The sequence below is a fragment of the Trypanosoma cruzi genome, genomic scaffold (genome assembly GCF_000209065.1).
Source record: "Trypanosoma cruzi strain CL Brener 1047053517087 genomic scaffold, whole genome shotgun sequence".
In the NCBI taxonomy this organism is placed as follows: Eukaryota; Euglenozoa; class Kinetoplastea; order Trypanosomatida; family Trypanosomatidae; genus Trypanosoma; species Trypanosoma cruzi.
In genome coordinates, this window is record NW_001849447.1 from 658,680 (window position 1) to 685,404 (window position 26,725).

The 26,725-nt window shown below is 48.2% G+C and overlaps 12 protein-coding genes across 12 annotated transcripts, besides 24 other annotated features; all 12 read left to right on the plus strand.

Moving 5' to 3' along the window:
• On the plus strand, positions 1 to 808 carry Tc00.1047053511291.10 (hypothetical protein, conserved; the record flags this gene model as incomplete). Its single annotated transcript, XM_806844.1, has 1 exon — positions 1 to 808. A coding segment is annotated over one exon (808 nt), but the record flags the coding sequence as incomplete, so codon positions are not given.
• Positions 1 to 15,886: a sequence feature (heterozygous, non-Esmeraldo-like haplotype).
• Positions 963 to 1,021: a microsatellite.
• Positions 1,205 to 1,247: a repeat region.
• Tc00.1047053511291.20 (hypothetical protein, conserved) lies at positions 1,535 to 2,797 on the plus strand (the record flags this gene model as incomplete). Its single annotated transcript, XM_806845.1, has 1 exon — positions 1,535 to 2,797. The coding sequence occupies one exon, from the start codon at positions 1,535 to 1,537 to the stop codon at positions 2,795 to 2,797; it is 1,263 nt and encodes a 420-aa protein (XP_811938.1).
• Positions 2,816 to 2,955: a microsatellite.
• Positions 3,460 to 3,505: a sequence feature (A-rich).
• On the plus strand, positions 3,520 to 4,791 carry Tc00.1047053511291.30 (lipoic acid synthetase, mitochondrial precursor, putative; the record flags this gene model as incomplete). Its single annotated transcript, XM_806846.1, has 1 exon — positions 3,520 to 4,791. The coding sequence occupies one exon, from the start codon at positions 3,520 to 3,522 to the stop codon at positions 4,789 to 4,791; it is 1,272 nt and encodes a 423-aa protein (XP_811939.1).
• Positions 5,477 to 5,520: a sequence feature (A-rich).
• Positions 5,562 to 5,611: a sequence feature (T-rich).
• Positions 5,658 to 5,686: a microsatellite.
• Positions 5,724 to 5,776: a microsatellite.
• Tc00.1047053511291.40 (protein kinase, putative) lies at positions 5,887 to 9,522 on the plus strand (the record flags this gene model as incomplete). Its single annotated transcript, XM_806847.1, has 1 exon — positions 5,887 to 9,522. The coding sequence occupies one exon, from the start codon at positions 5,887 to 5,889 to the stop codon at positions 9,520 to 9,522; it is 3,636 nt and encodes a 1,211-aa protein (XP_811940.1).
• Positions 9,887 to 9,917: a microsatellite.
• Positions 10,182 to 10,218: a microsatellite.
• Positions 10,703 to 10,739: a sequence feature (AT_rich).
• On the plus strand, positions 10,949 to 12,559 carry Tc00.1047053511291.50 (hypothetical protein, conserved; the record flags this gene model as incomplete). Its single annotated transcript, XM_806848.1, has 1 exon — positions 10,949 to 12,559. The coding sequence occupies one exon, from the start codon at positions 10,949 to 10,951 to the stop codon at positions 12,557 to 12,559; it is 1,611 nt and encodes a 536-aa protein (XP_811941.1).
• Positions 13,497 to 13,555: a microsatellite.
• Positions 14,723 to 15,013: a mobile genetic element.
• Positions 15,471 to 15,493: a microsatellite.
• Positions 15,538 to 15,559: a microsatellite.
• On the plus strand, positions 15,683 to 20,521 carry Tc00.1047053511291.70 (hypothetical protein, conserved; the record flags this gene model as incomplete). Its single annotated transcript, XM_806849.1, has 1 exon — positions 15,683 to 20,521. One exon carries the CDS (start codon positions 15,683 to 15,685, stop codon positions 20,519 to 20,521), a length of 4,839 nt encoding a protein of 1,612 aa, XP_811942.1.
• Positions 15,887 to 16,192: a sequence feature (areas merged during assembly that could not be assigned to a particular haplotype. This can correspond to areas where the two haplotypes were merged or to regions with more than two copies in the genome that were merged during assembly.).
• Positions 16,193 to 26,725: a sequence feature (heterozygous, non-Esmeraldo-like haplotype).
• Positions 16,847 to 16,908: a sequence feature (GA-rich).
• On the plus strand, positions 21,006 to 21,728 carry Tc00.1047053511291.80 (hypothetical protein, conserved; the record flags this gene model as incomplete). Its single annotated transcript, XM_806850.1, has 1 exon — positions 21,006 to 21,728. The coding sequence occupies one exon, from the start codon at positions 21,006 to 21,008 to the stop codon at positions 21,726 to 21,728; it is 723 nt and encodes a 240-aa protein (XP_811943.1).
• On the plus strand, positions 22,178 to 22,633 carry Tc00.1047053511291.90 (40S ribosomal protein S13, putative; the record flags this gene model as incomplete). Its single annotated transcript, XM_806851.1, has 1 exon — positions 22,178 to 22,633. The coding sequence occupies one exon, from the start codon at positions 22,178 to 22,180 to the stop codon at positions 22,631 to 22,633; it is 456 nt and encodes a 151-aa protein (XP_811944.1).
• Positions 22,847 to 23,785, plus strand: Tc00.1047053511291.100 (synaptobrevin-type transport protein, putative; the record flags this gene model as incomplete). Its single annotated transcript, XM_806852.1, has 1 exon — positions 22,847 to 23,785. One exon carries the CDS (start codon positions 22,847 to 22,849, stop codon positions 23,783 to 23,785), a length of 939 nt encoding a protein of 312 aa, XP_811945.1.
• Positions 23,975 to 24,033: a sequence feature (A-rich).
• Positions 24,094 to 24,122: a microsatellite.
• Tc00.1047053511291.110 (hypothetical protein, conserved) lies at positions 24,286 to 24,660 on the plus strand (the record flags this gene model as incomplete). The annotated part of the gene is made up of 1 exon (XM_806853.1): positions 24,286 to 24,660. The coding sequence occupies one exon, from the start codon at positions 24,286 to 24,288 to the stop codon at positions 24,658 to 24,660; it is 375 nt and encodes a 124-aa protein (XP_811946.1).
• Positions 24,677 to 24,703: a microsatellite.
• Positions 24,924 to 24,946: a sequence feature (AT_rich).
• Tc00.1047053511291.120 (RNA polymerase III C11 subunit, putative) lies at positions 24,985 to 25,488 on the plus strand (the record flags this gene model as incomplete). The annotated part of the gene is made up of 1 exon (XM_806854.1): positions 24,985 to 25,488. The coding sequence occupies one exon, from the start codon at positions 24,985 to 24,987 to the stop codon at positions 25,486 to 25,488; it is 504 nt and encodes a 167-aa protein (XP_811947.1).
• Positions 25,652 to 25,681: a microsatellite.
• Positions 25,797 to 26,725, plus strand: Tc00.1047053511291.129 (hypothetical protein, conserved; the record flags this gene model as incomplete). Its single annotated transcript, XM_806855.1, has 1 exon — positions 25,797 to 26,725. A coding segment is annotated over one exon (929 nt), but the record flags the coding sequence as incomplete, so codon positions are not given.

Sequence of the window (26,725 nt, forward strand, 5' to 3'; positions counted from 1 at the left end):
TAGCACCATGACATCGAGTTTGGCGTGGCATGATCGGCACGAGATTCTCATTGCCATGGCAGATGGTCATCTCACGACATGGTACTACCCGACAATTGTCTTTTCCGACCGCGACTTGTTAACAACCACGAAGACTGTGCGGGATGACGGTGTAGATGAATTTTCTCGTAATGATCGTATTGTCGCTTTTGATGGCACAAGCGTGGGCGTGCGCCGTGGGGTTGATGGTGCTCTTCTGACGTTTAACACATCCCCGTACCCTCCCATGGTCTTCGAACATGTTGCCCAACACGACTGGAGTGGTGCAATTCGTCTGGCACGCTTTTTAGATGACAAGCCGTTGTGGGGGATTCTGACGGGGCTGGCGTTGCGTCAAGGTGAATTAAATGTTGCAGAGGTGGGCTACGGCGCTCTATTTGAACTGGACAAGGTGCGCTACATACGTCACCTGAAGAGCATTCCCACACCTGAGGGACGACAGGCCGAGTTGGCGTTGTTTCAGCGACGACATGCGGAAGCGGAGCGTATTCTTCTGCAAGCGGGACTCACCTACCGCTGTATCGACATGCACACCCGTTTATTTAACTGGGAACGGGCGTTGGAGATTGCAACAGAGAGAAAGACGCATGTGGACATGGTGCTAGCACAGCGCCAGAGGTACCTAGAGGCCGTTGGTAAAGAGGAGAACATTCCACTTTTCAGGGAACTTGCGGCGTCGGTGGAGGTGGACTGGGACACGGTACTCGAGAAGATGAAGCAGGAACAGTTGAAGGAGGCACAGCGCCCGGGTGCCAGACCGTATCAATAGAGTTGACGATCCATTTTCTTGGATGGAGCAAAAAAGCAATTAGAAGAGAGATTGAAGGAGAATTTGGAGGAGCGTGCAGAGTTTTGCGCGCTGTGCGAGGCAACGGAAGAGGAAAAACAGCAAGAAGATGCTGCGGTAGCGCAGGGAACTTCATTTGTTGTTGGTTTTCTTTTTTGTTGTGGCCCTTTTTGTTGTTGTTGTTGTTGGTTTTGTCTGTATTTCTGCGTCCGCAATATTTGCCCTCTTCCTTTTTCTTCTTCTCACTCTCCCAATAATGTAATTACCCCCTTTTTGGTTACTTTTCCCCCTTCACCGGCGGGTCCATTGGAGGCCGTGACCCATTTTTTTACTTCGGATGCCTTCATTCCCGTCAATTTGTCTGGTCAATGTGGGCGGGAAGAAGTGGAAGAAGAGAAAAAAGAAAAAAGAAAAAAAGAGGCCATCACAACTCCAATGCACTCCGCGCAAAGTACATATATATATATTATGTAGGTATCACGCGGTAACTGTCTTTCTTTCTCACTCTTCGTGTATGTGTGTAAGGGGGGCTTCTCAGCTTTGCTGCATCCGAGTATATTACATAATACATTTTTCCCAGCTTGCACATTTTTTTTTTTTTACCCTTTTCCTTTTTGTTGTTTATGCACGTTGCCGTTGGTTTGCAGCACGAAGGTCTGGTGCATTTGAAGAAAAAAAAACGAGAACAAAAAGGGGACACGTTGGAAGATGATAGGCGGTCAGCACACAAAGGAACGTCTAAGCGAGCGCCTGCAAGATTGCCAAAACCAACCAAAGAACCGTGGCTACCTCCCGGGCACGAAGCTGTTGACAGGTGGGTACAGCACCAGAACCCTTCAGGGAAACTGGGCTGAGGAACGCATGGACGCCGGCTACTACGATGGTGAGGCGGTCTTTCCCACGCATCTTGCAAGGGCGTGGACGACGGACTACCGCACCATGACAAGCAACGTGAGTGGCTCCCTTACCCGCCCCGTGTTTGATCAGGCCACGTTAATGGACATTGTGGATCATAAGCATCGCTCGTACCCTGCGCACCAACCGTACTTGGATCAGCAGCGTGATGAGGTTATGCAAGAACGCTTCAAGACGACAACACGGACATCGTACATAAATCCGGAGGAGAGAAAACGAGAGGCGCAACTGCACATTCCACCTGTTATTGGCCGCACGCCCACGGCACAGGCGAGAGCAGTGATCCTTCGCATTCAACGCCAGCTTTTGCTTTCGCGGCATGGCGAGTCCGCATTTCCCGGAAACATTTTGCGTCAAATACGACTCACTCTGCAACGCAACGATACTGCCGGGGAGGGGATGCTTACAGTGGAAGAAGCGGAAAAGGGATTTGAAGAAGCCTTTCTGGTGGTAAGTAGACCGGAATGTGTGGCGCTCGTTCGTGCCTTTGATCTTAAAGAGGATGGGACTATTTCAATTGCTAAAATAATGGAAGAATTGCGCGGTGAACTGCGTGATCGTCGCTACAGTCTTGTGGAGAAGGTTTATGAGATGTTGAAAGGCTTTTCTCCGGATGGTATTGTACGCCTCCAGCGTCTCGCAGAACTTGTCGATGTGGATAGCATGAACGCCGTGATGAACGGCAAAGTTACATCCTCTCTTGCGCACGACGCCTTTGTGGAGCAATGGGACTTGCCAATCGACTCGTACATCTCCTTCGAGAATTTTTTATTGTATTTCATGGACGCGTCTTTTGAGATTGAGAGCGATCAGGAGTTTGAGGTGTTTATGCGCAACGTGTGGCATCTAAGCGGGGGGAACGGAAAGTCAATGAATACATCCTGTCGTCGTGTGCGTGTGGTACACAGGAATGGCCGCATGAGCACACAAGAGGTGAAGAATGATCTGTGCATTAAGGATAGCGACCCAAACTTGCAGGAGCGCATCATTGCAAACTTGGCGTCGTGGGGGATTAAAGACGTTGCTCGAGTAGAAATGTTGCCGAGGAATTTGTAACTTATAATGATCTCGCGATTGTTGTTCTTCTTGTTATAGTTGTTGTTTTATTGTGGTGAGTGAGGTCTTGTTACCCTTGCTGTCTACATTGACTTGCTTGCATGTGTTGCCGCTGTTAGATGTTGTTACCGTTGTTTGTTTTTTTTTTTGGCGGTGTTTGTGGCGTCTTCATGTGAGCTTTTTTTTTTTTAATTCTATCAAAAGAGAGAGGAGTGGGGTGGGTTTTGTGTTGTGTTGTGGATGTATGTTGATGTAAATACTGTGTATGTATGGTGAATAAATTTTGGCAAACACAAAGTGGCATTTTTTTTTTTTTTTTGAGCCTTCTCCGATACGTTGTCTCTTGTGAAGCACGCATTTACGTTCACTTGTCGATCCTTTGCTGGCCAATTTTTACATTGGTTTGCACGCCCATTTATTTTTACATGTATGAATGTGCGTGCCACGGGCCATTGTTGTCGTTGCTGTTGAATTGGTGTTTGTTTACTAATTCTTCTCTGTTTCTCTCTCTGTGTGTGTGTGTTTGTGTGCGAGTGTCTTTCTTTCCCCATTCTGGAGGTTATCCGCCCTCCACTTTGCAGCGCGCCCCTCGCCGACACCGGAGAGTCTCTGCGAGGGAGTGAAAAGGAAGGAACACACAGAATAACTGCTCAGGAAATTACAAGAAAAAAAAAAAGGGAAAAAAAGAAAAAAGGGGGGCAAAAAAAACGGGGATTATTGGAATGTTTCATCGGCACTTGTGTAAACTCTGCTCCAAGACGCCCTCTGCAGCCACGCTGGCCTCACCGCTCGGCAAACTGCAGGAAGAGAGGGGGGAGGGTGTCGCAAAGGATCTGAAAAAGGACAAGCAGCACAGACAAATATTTTTGCAAAAGTTCCGTGAGCGACTGGACAGCGACACGACGGGCAAAAACACACTGGCTGGATTTATTGACCTTCCCGAGGGGATTTCGCCGACGATGGCGGCGGTTGGCCCGCTGAAACGGGGCGAGGAGCCGCTGCCGCCGTGGTTGAAGATGAAGGTTGCGAAGGGCGTCTCACGGCTTCCGCGCTTCAACAGTATTCGAAAGTCCATGAGAGAGAAGCGCCTGGCGACAGTGTGCGAAGAAGCCAAGTGCCCCAACATTGGCGAATGCTGGGGTGGGGACGAGGAGGAGGGCACCGCGACGGCAACGATCATGGTTATGGGATCGCATTGCACACGAGGTTGTCGCTTCTGTTCCGTGCTGACAAGCCGCACGCCGCCTCCACTTGACCCAGACGAGCCGCAAAAAGTGGCAAACGCTGTCGCAGAGATGGGAGTTGATTACATTGTTATGACGATGGTTGATCGTGACGATTTGAATGACGGTGGGGCTGCACATGTTGTGCGATGTGTGAATGCCATTAAGGAGAAGAACCCGTTGTTGCTTCTCGAGGCTTTGGTGGGCGACTTCCACGGCGATCTTAAACTTGTGGAGACGGTCGCCTTATCGCCGCTTAGTGTTTATGCACACAACATTGAGTGTGTGGAGCGTATTACACCAAATGTGCGGGATCGGCGCGCCTCGTATCGTCAATCGCTCAAAGTACTTGAGCATGTCAACTCCTTTACCAAGGGCGCGATGCTCACAAAGAGTAGCATCATGTTGGGTCTCGGTGAGAAGGAGGAGGAGGTGAGACAAACCCTTCGAGACCTGCGTACTGCCGGTGTTTCAGCGGTAACACTCGGCCAGTACTTGCAACCAGCACGCACGCGTCTGAAGGTGAGCAGATACGCACACCCAAAGGAGTTTCAAATGTGGGAGGAAGAGGCAATGGCGATGGGTTTCTTATACTGCGCCTCAGGGCCACTGGTGCGTAGTTCGTATCGGGCGGGAGAATATTATATCAAGAGCCTTGTAAAGCAACGCGGAGCCGCCGCCACAAAATCGAATACCACTACCACTACTACTAACACCGCATCACTTGCCGCTGCTACTGTGACGGATTCGGCGACATTGCAGGGAGAATAAGTGAGGGAAATTTGACTCGTACAGGGCCATAAAGAAGAAAGAAGGAGAAATGTTAAAATAAAAAAAAATGGAAAGAAAACACCGAAAAAGACGGTGCGAGTAAATATTTACCGGTGATGCTTTGATGTTTTTTTTTGTTTTTATTTTAGTTTTTCTACGGATCCCATCCGTTTTTATTTACGTTGATGTGCACTCATCATTTCACTCTCTGTCCGTGTGCCCCGGTCTGTAGGGAAGAGCACAGTCATCAAAAATGAACAAAATATGCTTTTTTTTCCCTGTTGACTTTGACTTTTTATTTGTTGCGCTTATGTTCACTTGTGCGCCCTCCCTCCCTCTCTCTCTTCTCTTCTCTTGTTGTTTGCCGTGTGTTGTGTTGTGTTAGGTGGAGGGCATCCGCCACATTTTGTTTTGTTTTTTTTTCTCCGCAGTGCCGTCAGCGCGTACTTCTGCCGCGTTGCTTCTTTCACGAAGTTCTTGGGCGGAGTCTGGCGCAGCGACGACGACAGGCCGTGCGGGGGGAACTGCACCAAAAAAAAAAGGAGGTTTAAAAGGCGCCAACAGAAGCGAAGGAAGAAAAAAGAAAAAAGAAGGGCAGGGCGGGTTGCGTGGACGCCAGTCAACAGAAGGGAAGACACAAACACTTTTTGGTTTTTTGGTTTTCTTTCGTTTGAGAGGAAATAATAAAATAAAAATAAAGAAATAAAAAAGCAAAAAAAAAAAAAAGAAGAGGGTTTCGTGGCGGGCGGGGGGAAAGAGGAAAAAGGGGGTTATTTTATTGTGCTTTTTTTTTTATTATTTTATATATTTTTGTTTTATTGTCGGCCCCCCTCCCGTCTACTGGGGAAGTGCACGCAGGCAGACCGAAAAAAGAAAGAAAAAAAAAAAAAGAAAAGCAGCTGAGAAAACAACACCAAAGAAAAACAAATAACATATACATACATACATACACATATATATTATTTATTTATTATATATAAATATACAATAAAGGAAAAGCAACCGCGTCAACAATAACTACAAAGAGACGCATATATATATTGTGTGCGTGCGTGTGCGTCTGTGTGTTACTGGGAAGTTCCTTAACGATCGTTTATGCTTAACAGTGATGGCGTTGAAAGGCGTCGTCTTCAATGTACAGCCTCCGTCGCATGCTCGCAATCCGTCCGTTCCGCCGCGGGCGGCACTGAAAAGAGTTGTGCCGCACCACGCAGGAAATTTGAGGGATCTGGTGCAGAGTTTCAGCGTGCAATCGAGGAAGTGACACGTGATGTGGTAGATTTTAACTCGCTCTCCATGGAAGACATATCACTTATGCGCTTACGAGGATGCCGCGCCATGGCATCGAGAGGGTCATCGCTCTTTCAGCAAGAAATACAAAAGCAGCATTCAGGTAAGGGACCTTTCCCAATGACAAGCCACATGTCAATGTCATCACTCCACTCCACGTCTTTTGTGCCTGCGGAGAATTTGACGGCGTTATTCCACAACGTTCAAGACGCCGATTCTTATCCTCACCAAGGCGCGGAGGGTGAAGTAAAGGAGTCTGCATTGGGGGCTCAGCTTACGCCTGGCCGAGTCGACGATGGTGAGGAAAATGACGATGATTTTCTTAGCGGGATCCACGCTGCTGCGGACACAGAAGCACCCGAGGTAGGGCCTCGCGCCTTTCAAAGAATCGTTTCTCAGCGTTTATTCTCGTTCCAGTTGGAAAACTCTGAGAGTTTTGAGGTGAATGTTTCCTCCATACAAGGGAAACGTACCTTTCCGCCCTCAGCATCGCCGCGTCAGAGCAGAAGTTCTTCCCACATAAACCTTACGCCAGGAAGTCAGCTATTCTCAACGTGGAAGTTTCCCGTTCTCGGGAAGGTGGAGGGGGGTCCACCTTCCGTTTTTTGGCATGGTGAACAGAAGGGTATTGAAGAGGAAGAGAGGGTGTCAGCTGAGAACGATGGGGGGAGGGAAGAAAAAGAAGAAAAGGAGGGATTATGGACAAGCGCCAAGCAAAATGACACGGCCGTTCCAGCTGCTATCACTGAGAATGCAAATGGTGGTGGTGACGAGTTGGTTGGAAAAGGAGGAAAAAAGAAAGTTCATGATGACGATAAAATGAACGCTAGAAGTCTTTATTTTTCAGAAGAGGAACAGGAGCGTCGGTACATGAAACTTCTACGGTTCGTTTATGCCCTTTACGAGTCCATGAAAGCAAAAAAGACAACAGGAATAGCAGCGAACGCCCCCGATGAATTTAGTGCGGCTTCGTTGCGAGATCCTTCTCAAAGTGCTGTTCGCCTTCTACATCCACGAGTGGGGATACTTTGTCCATCCCTCTCCTCTACAATGATAGGAGCACCGTCCGGGTATTATAGTTTGGGAACTCGCCCGAGTATGCAGCACGGAAATAAGCAATTCGTTCCAGTTTTGCCGCCCCCGCTTGACAGTTTTTCCATTCATCACAATGATACACAAGTGCATGGTTTTCCATGTGAAATGGATCCTCACATCGTGTCTCTTATTGAGCAGCGGCCACTATTACAAACAACTGTGTTTGTGGAGTTTGCATACCGTAAATGCCATCAACGGATGAGAGGGCAGGAACAGTTACGTGGGAGAAGTGAGAGTTTTTTGGGAAGCGGCCCAACATGTGTTCCATCTAACTCTGGAAAACTTGCACGTGAAGAAGAGAATCTTGAAACAGAATCGAAAGAAGTTACCCATTTGACGCCAAATGCGGAAGAAACTGATCTCCCGGTGAAATTGTATGTCGCCGATGCTTTGTTGCGCGGTGTTTCCGGAGTTGGGGCAGCAGGTGCGAGTATACCACAGGCAGCTGGGGCTTCGGTGCCTTTAATGGTAATGGATGAACCACCCATCACCGTGCATCGCCGGCTGCTCACGCAGGTGCGTGCATGGAAAAGAAAGGTTCATCCCATCGATGAGACGAGTCGTATTGTGGATAACGAGGAGGATAATCTTGTTGTGTATGTGGGAATGATTCTAATGGGATGGCTGGAGGTGGTGGATATTTTGGGTGCGGGCACGTTTGGTCAGGTCTTTCTATGCAAAGACTTGCGTGTAGCGGATGGACACTTTCTGCACCCAAGCGAGATTGAGGGAGAAGATTTTCAATACTGGCAGTGCTCACATGAGTATATTCCTTTTGGTGATCCATCCATGGTGCCGACTCACCCGCCTCTTGTAGCCGTCAAGGTTGCAAAAAGCCGAGCGTTGTTTGAGCAACAGTCCATCCTGGAGGCGGAGATGCTTGTGTACATTGGTGCACAGACCGCGCCCCAGCAAAACCGAGATTCTGGGGTGTTGGAGGGGCCTACAGCGACGACATCCGCGACGGAGCCTCCGGAGTCAGACCCACGTTGCAAGTACGTAGCAAAAGTCTTTGCACACGGGATGTGTTATGGTCATCATTGTATAGTTATGGAACGTTGTGGTGCGAATCTTTTTGAATTTTTAAAGAGTCATGATTTTAGGGGATTTCCCATGTATCAAATTCAGGCAGTTGGACGCAAAATATTATTGGCGTTAATGCTTCTTCACGAGCAGTGTCACGTGGTGCATGGTGATATCAAACCTGAAAATGTACTGCTAACACTTGATTCCTGCCTTTCAGCCGCCACCGTTCATGGGGCAGGCGCCATGAATACTGGGAGTGGCCATGGTAATCACATTTCCACTGCGGATGGCAAGCCTTCTTGTGTTTTTAAAGCTCCACTTGAGGCATCTAGAGTTCTGCTGGGAGAATCAGCAAAGATAAATTTGAAGAATAGCATGTTGGATGCTCCGGCATCCAAAAACACGGAGTTGGCATTGCCTGCGCCGTCTCCTTTTCGTATTCATAATGTTGTCTCCCTGAAGAGGGCACAGAACGCATTTGTTGGCAAGGAATCTACAGTAGAAAGCAAACAAGATGTTGAGGGTGCAGCTACAGAAACACAAAAAATTATTCTGTCATCTTTAAAAATTAAGATTATTGATTTTAGCAGCAGCTTTTACGTGGGAGCCGGCATCTACACGTATTTGCAGTCTCGTTACTACCGCGCTCCAGAGGTAATTCTTGGTGCCAGGTATGGTCCCCCAATCGACATATGGTCCACGGGATGTCTCCTCGCAGAGTTGCTGCTTGGCCTCCCACTCCTGCCTGGTAGCTCTGATTTTCACCAGCTTTACCTCATGGAGGAGATGCTGGGGCCACTTCCCCCTGAAATTCTTGTGAAGGGAATGCAAACAGCTAATTACTACAATGTTGAGTATACCGAACCTGAAACTGGGAGCCCCACGGGCGGTGGCACCTTGCCAATCGACGGCAACGGAGAACGCACCCCGTCTTTTAGTCTTTTCCGGGAAGAGGAGTATCGCGCTCGTCATGAAAACGTTCCAGCCGCAGAGTGGCGGTGTTATTTTCAGTACCGCACACTTGCGGAATTGCTACGCAACTGCACGCTCAGTGTGGAGGAAAAGCAAATTGCTCTGGGGCGGTTTCCTACGCTTGCCGGTGGCGATACACCTGAGGATATGGCAGCAGCGGGAAAACAGAGGCCGATAAAAGCCATTGTTGACGAGATGATGCAGCAGAGGTTTTTGTTATATGATCTTCTTAAAAAAATGCTTCATGGCGATTCATCCAGGAGGCTGACAGCTCGCGAAGCGCTGGTTCACCCCTTCTTTGTGCACACACCGAATTACATGCAACCATATCATTTTGTGACGGAGTAACGCGCCACATTTCTTTTTTTTTTTTTTTCTTTTAAGGAAAGCTGTCTGATGCTGAATGCATTATTCCCGATAATCGTCTTATTTTCCTTTGCAAAAAAAAAGGGGAAAAAAGAGAATTTCGAGAAGGAATAAATATATTTCTATTTATTCTTGAGAAGCTTAGGGACATGCGTCGGTGAGAAGGAATAATGTGGAGCCCCCACCCCCTACCACCCGCCCCCTCTCTCCCTTAACGGGGGGAGAACAGTGGTTCAAAACTGATTTCAAACAATCGCTTATTTTGTGGATGGAGGAGAATAGGAGGGAATTGTTGCTGTCCTGCGCTTCCTTTCACTCTTATTTTATTATTGTTATTATTATTGGTTTTGTTGGTTTTTTGTTTGCTTGTTTGTTTGCCTACTTACTCTCTCCACTCTTTAATCTTCATATGTGGGAAATGATGTTCAGAAATTCTTAATTAGAGACATTGATTTCGATTACCCTTTTATTTTTTTTCTTTTTTATTATTGTCGATGCTTCTGGAAAGAATGTGCGGCCAGATGGGACTCGGGAAATGATAGTGCTGTTTGTTTAACTCCCCTTTCCTTTTTATATATCTGTCAACTGATTTGGGCTTTCTAACTGTGCACGTTTGGAAGGCAGCGAGTGGCGTTCTTTCTTGTGTGTGTGTGTCTGTGTGTCTGTGTGTTTTTGTGTATTTCCACCCCCTGCTGCCCTCCACGCGGAGAGGCATCCGGCGGCTGCGGGGCTTTTTAAAGGACTGCCACTTCTTGGGCTCACAGCGAGCCCGGTTCTCATGACCACATGTTTTCTGAATCCATTTGTTTACTGATGTATGAGTGTTTGGTGAATCTTCTCTGGATTGTGGGAAGATGCTGGGCGCAGTGAGCAAAAATGCCATCTCACATTGCGTCATTGCCCTCCGTGGGCATAAAGAAAAGTGCCTCATCCACGCGCAGGTTTGCTGTTGCTCTTGCGCGTCCGGGGTGGGCGGCCAGAGAAGACGAATATGAAAGGATGAGCTTGAAGTTAAAGCTCATGCGGAGCCTTTATAAAAGTGAAGGAAGGAAGATTTGGCTTTTTTTTTCTTTGCCAAATGTAAAATGTCGGCCACAACTACTTTTCCTTACATCGCTTCTTTTGAATGGTTTGGTGTCTGTTTGTGTTCTGCCAACGCTGCTTTTATTTTTTATTTGCTTATTATTATTTTTTTTTTTGTGTGTGTGCGTTCTCGGATAAATTCCTTTTTCCTTTTATTTTTTCTCAGTCGGCCTGCGGCTTCCGGTGGAATTGGCGAGCACGCTGCCTGCGTTTGCATCGGAACGGTGGGCAATTAGCACAGTGTGCGTGTGGAGCGTGACGCACGCACAGACACAAGGGTCAAGGGAGCAGAGGGGAAGAGCCAATATTGGGTGTGCGCGGAGAAATGGGTGTGGCGCTTGGGAGGTCAACGCCTAGAGGACCGTGCATGTCACTGGAGCGGAGGGGCAAAAAGAGCCCGCGCGCCACTTCTGCCAACTCTAGGCCTCCGGACATTCAACAGCCAAAACCCAAATCCACATTGCTTGCCGCAGAAGTGCATGTATTGCCAGCCCCCAACGGAGGCCAAAGCGATCATTTCCTTCCCGATACGCAGGGGAATGGCAAAACGGGGAAAACCTCACCCCCGCGAAACCCTATTGGGATTGAAACTGGAGGTGTGAAAGCATTACGCCCCCTTTCTTTATCAAATTCATCCAACCTTGTCAGTGCGGATAAATCCAATGATGCATCGAGCAGCTGCACTCCGGGACAAAAAAGGAAGAAGAAAAATCTTTTGCGAAGCTTGGATGGGAGTGTCTCGCGCCAAAAACAAGGGCCATCTCGAGAGTCAAATCCAGAGGATATTGCAGCAACTCCGCCTCTATTGCGAATGGCATCGCTTTATGAAGGGAAAGGGAGTTCACGTGGTAGGAAAACAGGGGATGAATCTCAGGAATTTGGACTCTCAGGCCGCGTGGGGGGAAATTCTGTGGTGAGCCGTCTTCACGCTCTGAGCGCGAAGAAATCGCAGGAGTCCATTTTTTCGGATGCACAAAGCAATGGGGAATCGGCTATAAACCTTGCCCAAACAAACAACACCCGCTCCAAGCAAAGCATGTTGGGTAGTCTTGAAAGTACAAAGACATTACTACATGCCAAGGCTGTTCTTCGAAAACATGTGCACCATTCCTTGGCAATCCCTCCACTTAGCGCTAGGCCTTCCAGTTGCCGTTCCACGACCTACAGCGCCCTAAGTGAGGGTGATGCTATTTTAACCAGAACTGTCAACCCTTTAAATTCACGTGAAAAGTACGGAGGCAATTTTCATCTTCCGGCATTACACAGTGGAGAAGCGGTTGATGGAATAGGCAAAATAGGACGTTACCATGATAGAAGTGATATCGTTTCCTTGCTTGAGAACAATACACAGGCAGAGTTGTCTTCTTCATCCTCATACCTTGTGAAATCACCATTACTCCGGGAAAATGGTGACTCTTGGAGGCGACAAAATGGCTTTTTAGCAGACAAATGCCCGAACCATAATATTGTGGAATTGGTTGTGGATTCTGCTACCGATGAGAAATTAAATGGACAATCGGGCGATCGGTCAAGCAGGGATCATTTGTTGCGTTCGGCTCCCCCCACGGACTGCTACCCATTAGCCGATGTTGCCTCACGGAATCCTACTCCAAGAATCGGTTGTGGACACTCCTCCCAAAATGAGTTTGGATGTGCGAAACGTCCAGGGAAAAAAGGAGACAGCGGCCGTGGCGGGGGCCAAACCGGTCAGGACGCTGCTGATGATGCGGCTGTCGGCTGGGTTGCCATAGGTGGTGAGGCTGGTGTCGGCGGCGAGGACTGGTATGCGCGTCTTCGCGCTCGCTGTGGCCTCGAAGAATCCGGTGGAATCGCCGGACTCACCGCTGGAAGCATTGGCGATTGCAGCGATGACGACGTGAAGAAAACCGAGACGGTGACTCCTGTGGGAACGGCAGAGCCCGGGACTGCGCACTAAGAAGCGACAAGCTGAGGAAAAATGGTGCCCCTTCCGCTAGTACTGATTCAATTTTCGGATTCTTGCCTCGCGTGGAACGGAGGGAAAGAAATAAGCAAACAGATGAAAAGGACAATTTCAACGTATATATATATTTGTTGACACATAGTTTTCAAAGAAGGCAAAGAAGGGGAAAACAAAAACACATCACCCTCACCCTCTCCACACATTAACAGATGTGCTGCTAGAGAAAAAAAAAAAAAAAAGACTCAACGAGGTGAATAGAACTGTAGAGAAAGGGAAGAAGAAAAAAAAAAAAGAAGGAATTGGAACAAGAAGCAGAAGTAAGGAACAGACATTTACGAAGGGGGTTGCGGGATGAAAATTTTGATGTGGAACGCGAACGACTTAAAAAATGCAGAATTAGTTTTGTGAATGGTTTTTATTTTGCGTGCGTTTATGACGGTATTGCTTTGTGTCTTGTATAACTTCTCTATATCGACCTACTCTGCACTGGCGACATTGAAGTGTTGAATGTTATAGATGAGGATACGGAAACCAAACAGCTTTATTTTATCGCCGCCCCCCCCCTGCTTGGAGCCGAAGGGAAGAGAAAGAAAACGCAACTGTTAGATACGAAGCAACTTCTGCAAATAACATAATTTACAAACACAAATGCATTTAGGGACCATTTGTCATGTCTCCTCTTAATAACACTAGTAAACATGACAATAATGTTGTTTTTTTTTTATTTGCCACAAGAGGACATTAACAGGAATCATATATGCATATATGTATATAAGGGCAGTATGGTTGAACAATGCAGATGTATCTTCTTTTATTTATGACTTTGATTTTAGTGGTTGATTGATTTATTAATTTATATTGTCATTCGGATGTGAATTTTGCTTTCTACACCTTCTTTTTCTTTTTGACCCTGTCCATTTGCGTGTCTGTGTTTTCTTTTGTTTTTTGTTTTGTTTTTGTTTCTTTTTTCTTTTTTTTTTTTTTTTTTTTGAAATTATTTGCCGGTCTTTTTTCTTTCCATTTGCCTACAGTACTGTAAGGTCATCCAATGTGTTTCAGGGGACTATTATGTGTACTTGTGCCGTTGGACATGTTTTTCATTATAATTTGTTTTTGTCTCACGTTAACTACCCCCTACCCTCTCAGTACTTTGTGGAGGGAAGCATGCATGCATATCTTACACACCCACGCACTTACAATTTTCTCTCTTTTTTTAACCAAAAATATGCGCTTCTGTACCACACCGTTTTTACAGGAAAAAAGAAAAAATATATATAGAAGGATTTCTCGATTGTTTTTTTTTTGTTGTTGTTGTTGCTCCTTGCGCTTTTTCGAGCCTGCGCGGCGGCAGGATGGGAGAAAAAGTGGAGGAATTACATTGACGCACCCACGGCTATGCGTGGCGTGTGAGTATTGGTGTTGGGGGAACATGCATATGTCCGCTAAAGCCACCTGCAATGAACGAAGGAACAAAACTCCCGGCGTGGGCGACATGCGTGCAATTGTCTTCGGCGGCGGACGGCCTCCGTTACGCGCACCACGTGTTCTCTGGAGCGCGGATTCGTCTTCAACAGCCTCCATGCGACGCCTGATCGGGTTTTGCGGGGGGACCACTTTCCCTCGCCCAAAACAGGGCAATTGGCAGTGGACACAATGGCGAAAAACATCGCAACAGCAAACAGGCATACCCGAGTCCTGACAGGCGCCAGGGTTGCGACCAGCCGACCTCCTCACAGAGGCGCAGCTCCTGCACCCATTGCCAGTAGACACGCGTGGCTCCACCGAGAATTTTCGAGCGGGGGGGAAGAATTTTCATTTGTCACTGCCTGCTCGGTTGCCAGACGATTTTTTTTTAAAGTTTTTTCAAAACAGAACAAATGTTTTCAAATCGAAACCGCAGCATGCTGGATTGCTTGGGATGTCGACAGATTGTTCTGCCAACCGACCCATGGCTAGCCAGGGAGGGGGATATTTACGAAAAACTTTCTCTTAATTTTATGGATGCTCACGCTGTCATTCGGAAGTCATTGGGATCGCGGGCGCATATCAAACTTTTGTAAGAAGACAGTAAACTCGGGCACAATGGTACGTTGGCCCACCCAGTCGCCAAACCTCAATTTATTGTGGCATCATCTTATTTACCGTTGTTTTTTGTTGGGAGCTCGTGAAGAGAATGATCGCGGGAGAGCTGGCTGCCAAATTGAATGCATATATATAAATCCTGATAAAACGAATGCACTTCTTTGTGACACTCTTCTACCGTATGAATATATTGCGAAGGACACGACTTTGGTGGGGCGGCAGGGAACCGATAGGGGCAAGATATTATTTTATTTTTGGTTTTATTTTACCTTCCCACCCAATCTCTTTTGATTCCCACCACGCGGCGGGGTGTTGTGGCTGGAGGAGTTCAAAGTCTGCCACCTCGTATGTAATAAATAAATAAATACATGCGTCCCAACCGAATAGAGTGAACTGGACACAATTGAGGCTAACGGATGACATATACAAATACATACATATACATGTACACTTACTTGTTGTTGAGCTTTGGGTTTTTGGTGAATCCCCAGTCTTATTCCATTCATCAGTTTTCTTACTCCTATTTTTTTTTTGTTGTTTCTATTATTGAGAAACTCAGGATTGGGCCAGCGGACCAGAAGATTACTCTATTTTCTTTCTTTGTGTGTGTGCGTGTGTGTTGTTTTGTGTTTTTCCTTTGCAGAACAGTTGTAAGTGTGAAGTCCCTTGCTCTTTTTCCTGTGTGTTTATGTACGTCATATTTCTTTGCATTTATTTTTTCTTTTTCTTTTTTATGCCTGCTGCTTTTGTCGTAACAAACATGAATTTAATTACAAAATTACAAAGTCTGCCCTCACGGATTTGTTATTGAATCGGGTGCGTCAGAGAGAGAGAGAGAGAGAGAGAATTCTTTTCTCTTCTCGTAGATTACTGTGCCACATTATAGGCGCATATATATATATATATATATATTATCAAGAAGAGAGACGAGAGTTGTATCAGTAGAAAGACCGCAATAAAAGTGCTCGTGGAAGGGGGAAAGGGAAAAAAAGAAGTAGAAAACATTATTTAATTTCGTTTTCTGTAGTATTGGCCATGGCGCAGAAGGAGGTGGCACTAGCAGCTCAATTCAACGGCAGTTATCGTTGTGCCACCACTGTTGTTGTGCGTACAGCGGCGACGGAAACAATTCATCGTGCCATGCCAGCGAGGACATTACCAAAACAGCGCGGCGATAGCGCCTCCAGAAGCGGGAATGGCAGTGAAGGGACCAGCACCCCCCAAAAGGGAAACAGAACTAATGGGAGCTCCCCCTCTGCGCATAATCCGTCATGCGAAGGGCCTCGGTGTACATTTTGGCTGGCGCGAAGCGACGGGGACATTGAAATTCGATCTGTGGCTGTGCCGGATCGTGTCATAGACCTTGTGCACCGCACAAAAAAGGCAATAGTGACGTCACTTCTTCAAATATCTTGTAACCGTGTTGTTGCCGCTCTCTCGAACGGATTACTTCAGGTATTAGATGCAGTTTCCCTGCAGGAATGCAGGACCGTACAGGCACACAAGTCGTCTATAACTTGTATGGTTCCCGTGACGCTGGCAAAGACACAAAGGTCTCAGGAAGAGTTTGGGTGTTCTCGCATTCCTGCTTTTGTAACGGCGTCGTCGGACCTTACAATTGCAAAGTGGGATGGCGTGACACTGGAGTGTCTTGGTCGAATGAAGGGTCATTCGTGTAGTGTCACGGCATTGGCGGCGACTGTGAGTGGGGCATTCCTATTTAGTGGGGGTGAAGATGGTTCGCTTCGGATGTGGTCTTTGGCAGAAGGCGCTCAGGTGCTTCGAAAGTCCACCAGCCAAAAGAACGCAAAGAAGGGGACAAAAACGAAGGAGATGGCTGTGACCCCGTCGGGGCAACAGCCACAACAGGACACAAAGAAGAAAAGGAAACAATCATTATTACCAGTTCAAAAAGACGGGTCTCATACTGCACGGCACAGAGCAGTTGCACAAGTCTCCGCCGCACGCGCAATTCGTTCGCTTTCAGCGCAAACTCCATCCCGAGGAGGGGCTAAAAAAGCGGTTACCACTCCGAGGACTCCTTCTGTAGCGACACGGGAAAAAGGATCACGCGCGATGTCTCTGGTTTTGGAGGGGCGGCCGCCTCGCAAGAAGTCCATAAAATCCAGCAATTCAAAGCCGATCACACCACGTCCAGGTCCGGTACATTTTTCCGGTGAGCCAGAAGCCGCCATGAACGAAGAAGATGCTGATGAGGAGGAAGAAGAGGAAAAGGAAGAGAATGACGACGAAGAAAAGGACCGTGTAACGGGCTCTGAAAAAACTCGCGCATTATTACCTGCGGAGGATGAGACAGGAGCGTCCTTGAGAAACGGCCTGAATGCCGGGGAGGCGGGTGAGCATAAAACACCACGAAAGACGTCCAAGGTAAAGAAGGGAAAAAAACGTCTTGGATGGAATTTTGACACGGTGTTGAAACAGTTGCTGGGAGATTCCGTGGAGGATCCTGTGGTGCAACACTTCTTTGCCATGCAACATTTTTGTTGGGAAGAAGATACTGCACTGCTTTGGCCAATGAAGTGTGAGCACCAAAAGGCAATTACGGGACTAACACTGATACGGGATCGTATTTTGGTGACAGCGTCTCAGGACGGTGTAGCCAAGATGTTTGCCTTACCCACTGGACGAATGTTGCGTAGCGTGCATCGGGGTCGAGCTGCCTTGACCGGTCTCGTCATGGATGAATTGCATTGCCGTCTTTGGATCGGTAGCGCAGATGGCTCCCTTGCTGTGTACGATGTACTTCATCCGGATGTAGTGCCACTGTACAGCTGGCGCGATCTCAACACACCGCATCCACAACTAGTGCCATTAGTCTTTCATGGATCATTGAGTCATTTGTACGTGTTTTCCTCCTTTGATGATAAAAATGCGTTGAGTTTATTATCTGTGAAAGACGAAAGTAGAGGGCAACCGGCGCACCCATGTCAAGGGAACAGATTTTTCGTCAAGGACTCTTCTCACAAAAAGCCCTGCAGCGAGAAAAAATCCAATTTGCCTGCCAAGGCAAGCTTGACATGTGTATGGTTAGATGGTGGAGACGGTGCGATGCTGATGGATATACCCTTTTTAAAGTCATTAGATAAACAGTTTGAGAGTACACGCAGTTTTTTTTTTGGAAATAGCGTACGTGACGCCGTGTTTCGCAGAATTATACGTCGCCCAGTGACAGAGGAAGGAGAGGAGTTACCGCAATATCTTGCGAGAGAGCGAGCCAAAGCTGCCTCCGCTGTGCAATTTGCCCTTACCCAAGCGTTACGACAACGGGCCTTCAGTCGCTGGCTGATGTGGAGGGCCCGACGGATGGCCCGCTATCGGTGTATGCGTGCAGTTCGTTTTTTGGAAGCTTTTCAGCAGGAACGGGTACTGGAAAGCTATTTCAAACGATGGCAACGTTGGAGGGCGTCGGCGAGGCGTCTCCTGCTTCATATGGACATGAGCAGTGTTGAAAAGCGGCTTAAGTGTATTTCCACTTCCTACCGTTGGAACGAAATCAGTGATGTGGCGGATATTGCACAGGAATTGGGAAATACTTTTGCTGCTGCTGAGCATAGGCGTCTTTTGCAACGGTACTACCGTAAATGGGTTATTCACATAAAAGAGACGCGACGTCGTATCGCGCAATCGACAGCCTTCAATAGACTCTTTTTGTCCTTCTGTGATGTAACATTTGGAGATAAATCCTTCATATGGAAAAGACTAAGAGACGCGGCCGAAGCAACGCAAAGGCGCCGCCGTGCACTTTGGTTGCTGGAGCAGCACATGGTTTCCAGTCAACACAAATGCCGTCGATATTATATGAAGCTATGGATTAAGTACGTTAAACGTCAAAAAGAGGCCCGTCATTCGTTGGTTCTTGTCGATACACTTTCTTCTGTCTTGGCAGATGAAAGAGCACTGCGATCGCGATTTTACCTCAAGTGGTATCGATTTGCCCTTTTTGAGGCAAGACTGCTGCGCCTCGATGAGGAACGGACAACCATGCAACGAGAGTGGATTGCCGTACAAAACGCGGTGGACAGCACAGCTTCTTTGACAGAGCTTCGCCAAGAGGCTGAACAGCTGGAGGTGGAAATAGCAGAGCAGGCATTTGAGCGAGATGAGGTGGAAAGTCGAAATTTGGCTTTGCGCTCGGATATAGAATACCTGCAGGTTCAGAAGTCTTTGGAATGTCTTCTTGCTGGTTATCGCGATTCTTCGGACACGGTTCGTAGACGAAGAGACTCCGGCTCGGCATCACGGAGCAAAATGTCTTGCAACGCCAGTCGTGAAAGAATTGCGTTATTTGCTGATGATGACACTTTTGACGGTGAGGTAGGAACGCTGCGACAGGTAGGGGCGGTGTTGCGGGCCCTCAAGGCCACAGGTGTACGATGTGGACGTCATAGAGCTCTAATTATGGCATCGTATGAGAAAGTTGTCCAACTTTCCATACTTGAATACCCATTAGAAGCCTGTGATTACAACTCCATCATGTCCTTGTGTTCCAATAGCGACGAATCATTGTTGCGCATGAGACCCAATGCATTGGTGACGGAGGGGAAAACGTCATCAGAGCAAAGACGCCATTTCACTGCTCACGCGAATACACCACTTTTTCTATCGGATGAGTTTGATCGAACCATGCAGCGGCTTCAATCAATCATTGTGAATGCTGCAAGATTGACCGGCGTTAACCTACACGAGCCTTCCAATTACGATTCACTTATTTCCATACAGGAGGAAAGCTCAGTTAATGAAAAGCGGATTATGAATACCACAGATTGTGCCTCGCTGCGCTGGTTAGATTTTGTTCCACCTACAACGCGAACGGAAGCTCTTCCGCTAATTGTGGATCTTGTCGCCATGTTTGACTCTTTGAAGGCGCACAGTGACATGGAGGTGGAGGGTGGTGAGAAGAAATTATCCACACGAGGGGCAGCGAAAGTGATACCACTTCCTTTGAGAAGTCTTTGCAAAACACAAACCGCTGTCTGGCTTGTGCGTCACGCTGCTGTTCTTTTAGAACTGATGTCTCCTGGGCTTTGGAAACGACACTTAAAGCTGCGGACATTGGCGAAGGGCGTAACCGAGCCTGGGACAGGTACTCTGGGCAGTGACGCAGCAGAGTCCTCACCGGCGAGGTCGGCAGGTGCAACTGCCACATCAGATAATTCGCCGGGAACCAATCAGAGTCGCACTTACAACAATGGGGCATTAGAAGGAACACCACGACAATCAATCCCACAGCAATTTCCAAAGCTGTCTGTAGACGAGCTAGGCGTGTGTAAGAAACAGCATCGCTCCATGTCATGGACTGCATCAGAGACTCGTAGAGGACATTCCCAAAAGGTCTCGTCACCGTGTGGCCGTGCCACATTTCAACAAAGGGTTTTGGTCCACAGTGGAGGTTCCCTAACACCACGCCCAAAGAGTAGTTTTCAATTTAAGGAGGAGGACTCGGATGGACCACGCCGAAGTTTGCCCATTCCATTGCCTTTCACTCATTCAGGTGCCTCAACGCCGACAAAGTCAATGTATGGTTCTTCCACGACACGCCCTTATCTGGGATTTCGTGTCGCTGTAAGTCGTGACGATGCGGGCCACACCACCTTGACTGTGCACGAGGTTGCAGAGAGCTACGTTGGCGCCAGTGATGGCGTTACAAGAGAAGGACCAGCCTTTGCTTCTGGATTACGTGCCGGAGATCAATTGGTACGCTTCGCCGGGTACGCGGTAACGGAGCTTGCTGCATTCAACGCCGTCGTTGCACGTCATGTGCGACCCCATGGGACAGTTCCAGTGGTTTTTTCGAGAAACGGGCAGCTCATGTCATCGACCATCGTCGTAGGAGAGAAATCCCGAAACGGGTAAATGTTGTTTCTTTTTTTTTTCTTTTTGTCGACTCTAAAGTCAAAAAATCTAAAAATTGCAAGTATTACGTGTGCTTTGTATCCGATAGCTAAATAATTACCGCTACTTTTTTTCTCTTTGTGCCCTTACTGTTCTCTGATCCAGTTTACGTGCGTGTCTCCGCGCGGATGCATGCATTTCCACAGTGATGAACCGTTTTACTTGCTGCTCAGTTTGCATGTTTGTGCGCACCCTCCCATCCCCCTATCTACGTGCATCTGTCCATGGGCATGAGAGAAGCGGGCCGGGCGTCCGTTGCGACCGTCACCGCTGAGTCCGGACGGAAGGGCAACGAAATTTCTGGTACCTTCTTCCCCCCTGCGTGTTTTTCTCCCCACCTCAGCCGTTGGATTCTTCCCCGTTTTTCTTCTTGCGTTTGTAGCGGACGAAACGGAAACAAAGAGTAATACTTGGTTTGAGGCTTGTGAATAGTTTGCCACGCTAGATGACAAAGGGACTTCATGACTTCGTCACACCACTATTTGAGATCACATACTTGAGCGATCCTCCCCCATTTTCCTTGAAAGGCTCTTTGGAGCGGATTCGTGGGTGGAATGTGTACAGGCTACCTCCTCTGTGGAACCACGGCAGCGAGAAACGGTACAAGTGCACGCACCGACTTCCCCTGAACCAACGCATGCCATATGAACTGTCCAATGTCACCGGGGATCCCATCGCCGGCATGTACGTTGACATTCAACTGGTCCTTCGCTACCAACTGAACCCATACCGACCGCCGCACTTGCCACCTCCTTTAGGCTTTGAAGACTGCATTTACCGGAATCAGAGGCCGAGGCTCCGTGAGGTGTTTATGGAGTTGGTGCCATTGCGTCCCGGCGTTGACGTGAACGATGCGTTGTCCTTGGGAGCGGCACACGGTGCGTGTGGTGTTCAACTGTACACAGAGGCCACCAGCGTCTTCGAGGAATTTCCCCGCAACGAGGAAAATGGCCTCGCCCTCATCTATTCCACCGTCCCCTGGGCGAGGGAGGAGCTGCAAACCACTTTTGATGCTGGTGCCGAGGCCCCTTCCCTAATTGTAGATGATGTGTTCATCAGCTGGGCTACGCTTGGCCTATTGAGCCTCAACGAGTTGAGTGACGCTGGCGCGCTGCACACGGAGGAGGATCAGTGGGCTGGTCTTTTTGATTGCTACTTGACCGCGTGACACAACATTCCCTGTTCGGCACGGAGCGGCGCATGCGTTCCTGATTTTGCGTATACTTTTTTTTTGTTATCGTCACATGAAGCTCCCGCCACCTTGGCGTTTTGCACGCACCACGTGCTTGCGGGTTGACTGTGGCCTGTTCTGCATTTTGGTTTACATCTGAGACGCACCGGGCTGTGAGCCCCTTGGCGGAGAAGTGGGTGTGGCGTCACGTTTAAACATCCGTGCGCCCGCTTTTACGGGACTTTCCCCTCCAGCGTTTTCTGCGAGCCCCGCTTTTCTACTGCTTTCTCGGATGCTCACATTTTTTGTATTGTTGTTTTTTATGTTTCGCTGGAGATGGTGATGATGTTCCTTTTGTTGCTTTTCCTGTATTCGTAACATAAACACTACTTGCTCCATTGTTATATTTCTGCAGGGAAGGAAGACAACGCTGATCTCAAGGAATCATGGTCCGCATGCAAGGTGTTGGTCACGGCAAGTCCGCCTCGTCTTTGCCGTTCTGCCGCACGCCTCCTTCATGGCTGAAGATTGCCAGCCGCGATGTTATTGACGCCGTCTGCAAGCTGGCGAAAAAGGGTCTCACTCCCAGTCGCATTGGAATGCAGCTGCGTGACTCCATGGGTATTGCTCAGGTGAAGAACGTCACAGGCCGAAAGATCCTGCGCATTCTCAAACACAAGGGCATGGCGCCGGAGATCCCAGAGGATCTCTACTGCCTCATCAAGCGTGCCACGGAGATGCGGAAGCACTTGGAGCGCAACACCAAGGACAGGGACACGAAGTTCCGTTTGATTTTGGTTGAGTCCCGTATTCACCGCCTTGCCCGTTACTACAAGCGCGTGAAGCAGTTGCCGCCCACGTGGAAGTATGAGTCCAGCACGGCATCCGCTATGGTGGCTTAGGTGCTCTTGTCGGCATCGCTGTCTTTTTTACTTTGCACTTTTTTTTTGTTTGTTGTTGTTGTTTTTTGTGACTTTTTTGAGGGACAAAGGCGAAACGTCTTTTGAAAGGCGACCTTTGAAAGAAAAGGTTTAGAGCCCTTTCAGTTTTTTTCCCCCCGTCACTGCGTGAATGGTTGCAGTACTTTTTTTTTCTTTTTTTTTGGTCTTTTTCTGATGATTGATTTTTTTTGTGTTGCCAGCAGAAAAGGTTTAAAACAGAAAGGACAAGGAGGGAACAACACAGGACTGGGCGCCCACCATCGTTACTCCTCTTTGCTGCTGGTGTTGCTTTTGCCGAGTGTTGGGGATTTGTTCTTCCGCGGCATGGCCTCCAAGGGGTGCTTCATAGCGGTCCTGATAGCACGCACGCATGACCATGTGCCTTTATGTAGTTACACGGACGAGAACTATGCCAACTCCAACGAGATAAGACAACAGGAGCAGCGTGTTCTAGAGCGGATGGAGTCCCCTGCAGCAGCAACAGACCGAACTAGCGCAAAGGGAAGTTACTACCAAAGCTTTGACCATCGGGATTGTATCTACTTTGCATTTCAGGACGCCGCAACGGATTTGACGATCATCACGGTAGTCAACAAGTTACTTCTGCGCAACTCGGGAGATGTTGGGGCAATGAATCGTCTTGCGTGCGGTTTATTAGATCTTGTCTTTTCTGAGTTTTTGCAGTCGTACACGGTGAGTGAGATTGCAGCCACCAATGTTCGTCCGTTTCAGTTTATTAAGTTTGACGCGACCCTTCAAAAGTTGATCCGCCAAGTACAGCAGGATAGGCAGGGCAACAACGTTGTGATCGGTGGGCCGGGCGCCGCCTCGCAGGGCTCCGGGCAGCGTCGTCAGGTGAACCCCCACTACGACGCACTGCGGCAGGAGCTCACGGATGTGCATTTTGTGATGCGAAAGAATCTTGAGGATCTGATGACGCGTGGGGAGAAGTTAGAGACGATGAACCAATTCAGCGCCCAGCTGGTGGATCAGAGCTCGCGCTTCTACAAGAAGACAGTTCACATGAATCGGATGCGGCTGCTACGTCTGTACGGCCCTCCCGCCGTGGTGAGTCTCATTCTTATCATATTCTTTTATTTTTACCTGTTCTAGCCCTCCATTGCTCTTGACGTTACTGCATATCCTAATGATGCGATTAGGTGACGGCGGTGGTGACGGGGATGTGTGCATAGAACCAGGGAGAGTGGCATGCACGGATGACTGGGGAATTGGCGATGCAGCGCAGGCAGTGGCATACATATACATACATATATATATGTATAGGAAGAAGGAGACCATTACAAAAAGAATAAGAAACAAGAAAACAAAAAGAAATAAAGAGAACCACAAGAGAAAAAAAACGCAATGGTGTCTTCGGTGGTCTTTTATCTCCTGTTGGTTTTGTTTTTTTTCCGACTTGTTTGTTGTTGTTGTTGTTGTTGTTGTTGTTTGTATCCATTTATGTGTGTTTATTTTTTTTGTGATGCTTGCGGCTGCTCGACAATTCTTTTTTCTTCTTCTTTCTCCACGCGCGTTATGCACTGACGCCTGAAAGGAATAAAGTTAGCACCAACGAGAAAAGAAAAAAAGGAAGAAAAAGGAAATACTTGCGCATGGCGACAAAAGAGATTCAACTTCCACAAGCCCAGTCTCGGGAGCCTGTGGTGCACCCCTGTGATGTCATTCAGCGCGGGGCCTTTCATAAGGACAACGCGGAGCGTCTCCACCGCATTCGCACCACACTGGGATGGGGTGCCGCGGCGGACACTGCACTTACGGAGACGACACTTCTTTCCGCCCGCCGCCTGGGTGCGATTCCTAGCAGTTTTGCGTTGTACCATCACTACCGCGGAACTGCTTCGGAGCTGACCCCAATGGACCTGTACGGCCAGCCTGAAGACGACCCCAACGTGCAGCCGTCATCTCGGGCCATTGTGGAGAAGTCCGTTTATGGATACGAGCTGACGATGAGGAACTTGGGCATGTAGTTGATTGTTGTTCCTGTTTTGTTTTTCTTTTGTTTTTGTTTTTTTGTTTTGATGCCCCGCCAAATTTTGCATCTTCTTCGGAAATTTATATATTTATATTTGTGCGCACGCACGATATTTCTTCATTGGACATATTGTGCGGAATTGTGGTGATGTGGAATAAGAAAAAAAGAAAAAAGGTGCGGAGCAGAAAAAATAAGGCATGAAAACACGAATGGTGACAAAATAAGGCATCTGCTTGGAGAGGTCTCTCATATTTGCTGTTTTATTATTATTATTATTTATTGTGTGTGTTTGTGTTTATTGTTGTTTTTGTAATTTGTGATGAATCTTGCTTTTAACTCTTTTTTTTTTGTGTGTGTGTGTGCCGCCCAACACATCAGAAGGGCAGGGGCGCACGACCGCAGCAGGAAACGGGGACCCCCGCGTAGGGAACAGTGGAGTAGGAGGAGGAGTGCTATGTTCTTCTGTCCCTTCTGCGGGACGCTGCTGCTCATTGAGCCACACCACCCGACTAACCGGTTTGCCTGCTCCAGCTGCACGTATGTCGCGCCCATCCCTTCGACGCACCTGCTCACAGTGAACCACTCACTGCTGAAGTTCAACAAGACGGTGGAGGATGACGCCAATGTGAAGGCGAATGGAATCAAGACGAAGAATGAAGAGGTGGATGGTGGTCAATTGATTACTGTGCGGTGCCAGAATGACGAGAAGTTCTGCGATGGCAATCGGGCGCATTATGTCCAAATTCAAATGCGCTCCGCAGATGAGCCGGCGACAACATTTTTTAAATGTTTAAAGTGTGGCTTCCAGTGGAAGCAGGATTAACTCCCGCAGCCCTCCTTGTGCTGTCCGGCTTTTAAGCAAGGACTGGCGCTTCTCGCATGCTGTGTTTCTTGCTCATATCGGTTAAGACGATGAAAAGGGAGAAAATGGGAGGAAGAGTGACAGAACTGGATGGTGAGGGGTGTGGTTGGAGATAATACTTGCATGTGTTTGTGTGTGTGTGTGTGTGTGTGTGCACTTTTTTATTGGCATTATTTCTATTATTTGGTTTTATTCTTTTCCTTTTGGCCATTTTGAATTCCCCCGCAACTCTTCTTTTTCGTTTTTGCCTGTTGCACTCTGTAGCGTTGATGCTGGCTGTGCGATGCCTGGTGCGGCTCTATGAGATGCCGCCCGAGTATGGCCAAATCTCGGCCTTTGACACCCACGGCAGCACCATCTTTGTCGGCACCGACCATGGCGTCCTCCTGAAGCTTGCCGTCGAGGGTGCATCCTTGTCGGATACAGCACAGCAGACGACACAAAATATTACTTCTAGCAAGGACGGTCCGGACAGCAACGGCCGTGCACATAACTTGGCGACACATGATGCAACGTATATGCCGATGTTTGCCTCTTCGGAAGCCTCCGAGAAAATTCACACCACACTTGTGCGTTTCACTCTGCTGTCAGCGATGAAAAAGAAAATTGAGCGTCTCCAACACAGTCGCACACATACTCTTCTCTTTGTGTTGTATGAGCATCGCCTTGTTGTGCTGAACTCTGTTAGTTTTTCCCATCTCCAAACGATTGCTGAACATGTTGGCACGTTCTTTGTTTCAGATTCTCAGTCGAACAGTCCTCAACGCGCGGGTCTTCATGTGGTGTGTGCATCCGAGTTGAATGGTAAAGGACTTAGCGTATTTGAATTTGATGCGTCCCGGGGCGAAAGCGCACGGGCCATTCTCGTACAGGAGCTTGTGCTCCCTGAACCAGCTCAGACCCTTGTTACTTATGGCAGCATCGCCTGCGTTGGTATGCGGCGCGAGTATAGTCTTCTTTCCCTCTCAGATGGGAGCTCTTGTGGTGTTCTCCCTCTTGGTGGAGAAAAACAGCCGCTGTTGGCAGCCGGTGACGGCGAAGTGTTTATGCGTCACAATCATTCCATTTTTTCCGTGTCGATGCGCTCAATGCCGTCTGGGAGAGTCATGGGAAGGACTATTCGGCTGAAGGACGAGGCGCTTTCTTTTGTTGTCCGCCATCCGTTTCTTTTTGTGTTCACGGAGCATTATGCGATGTG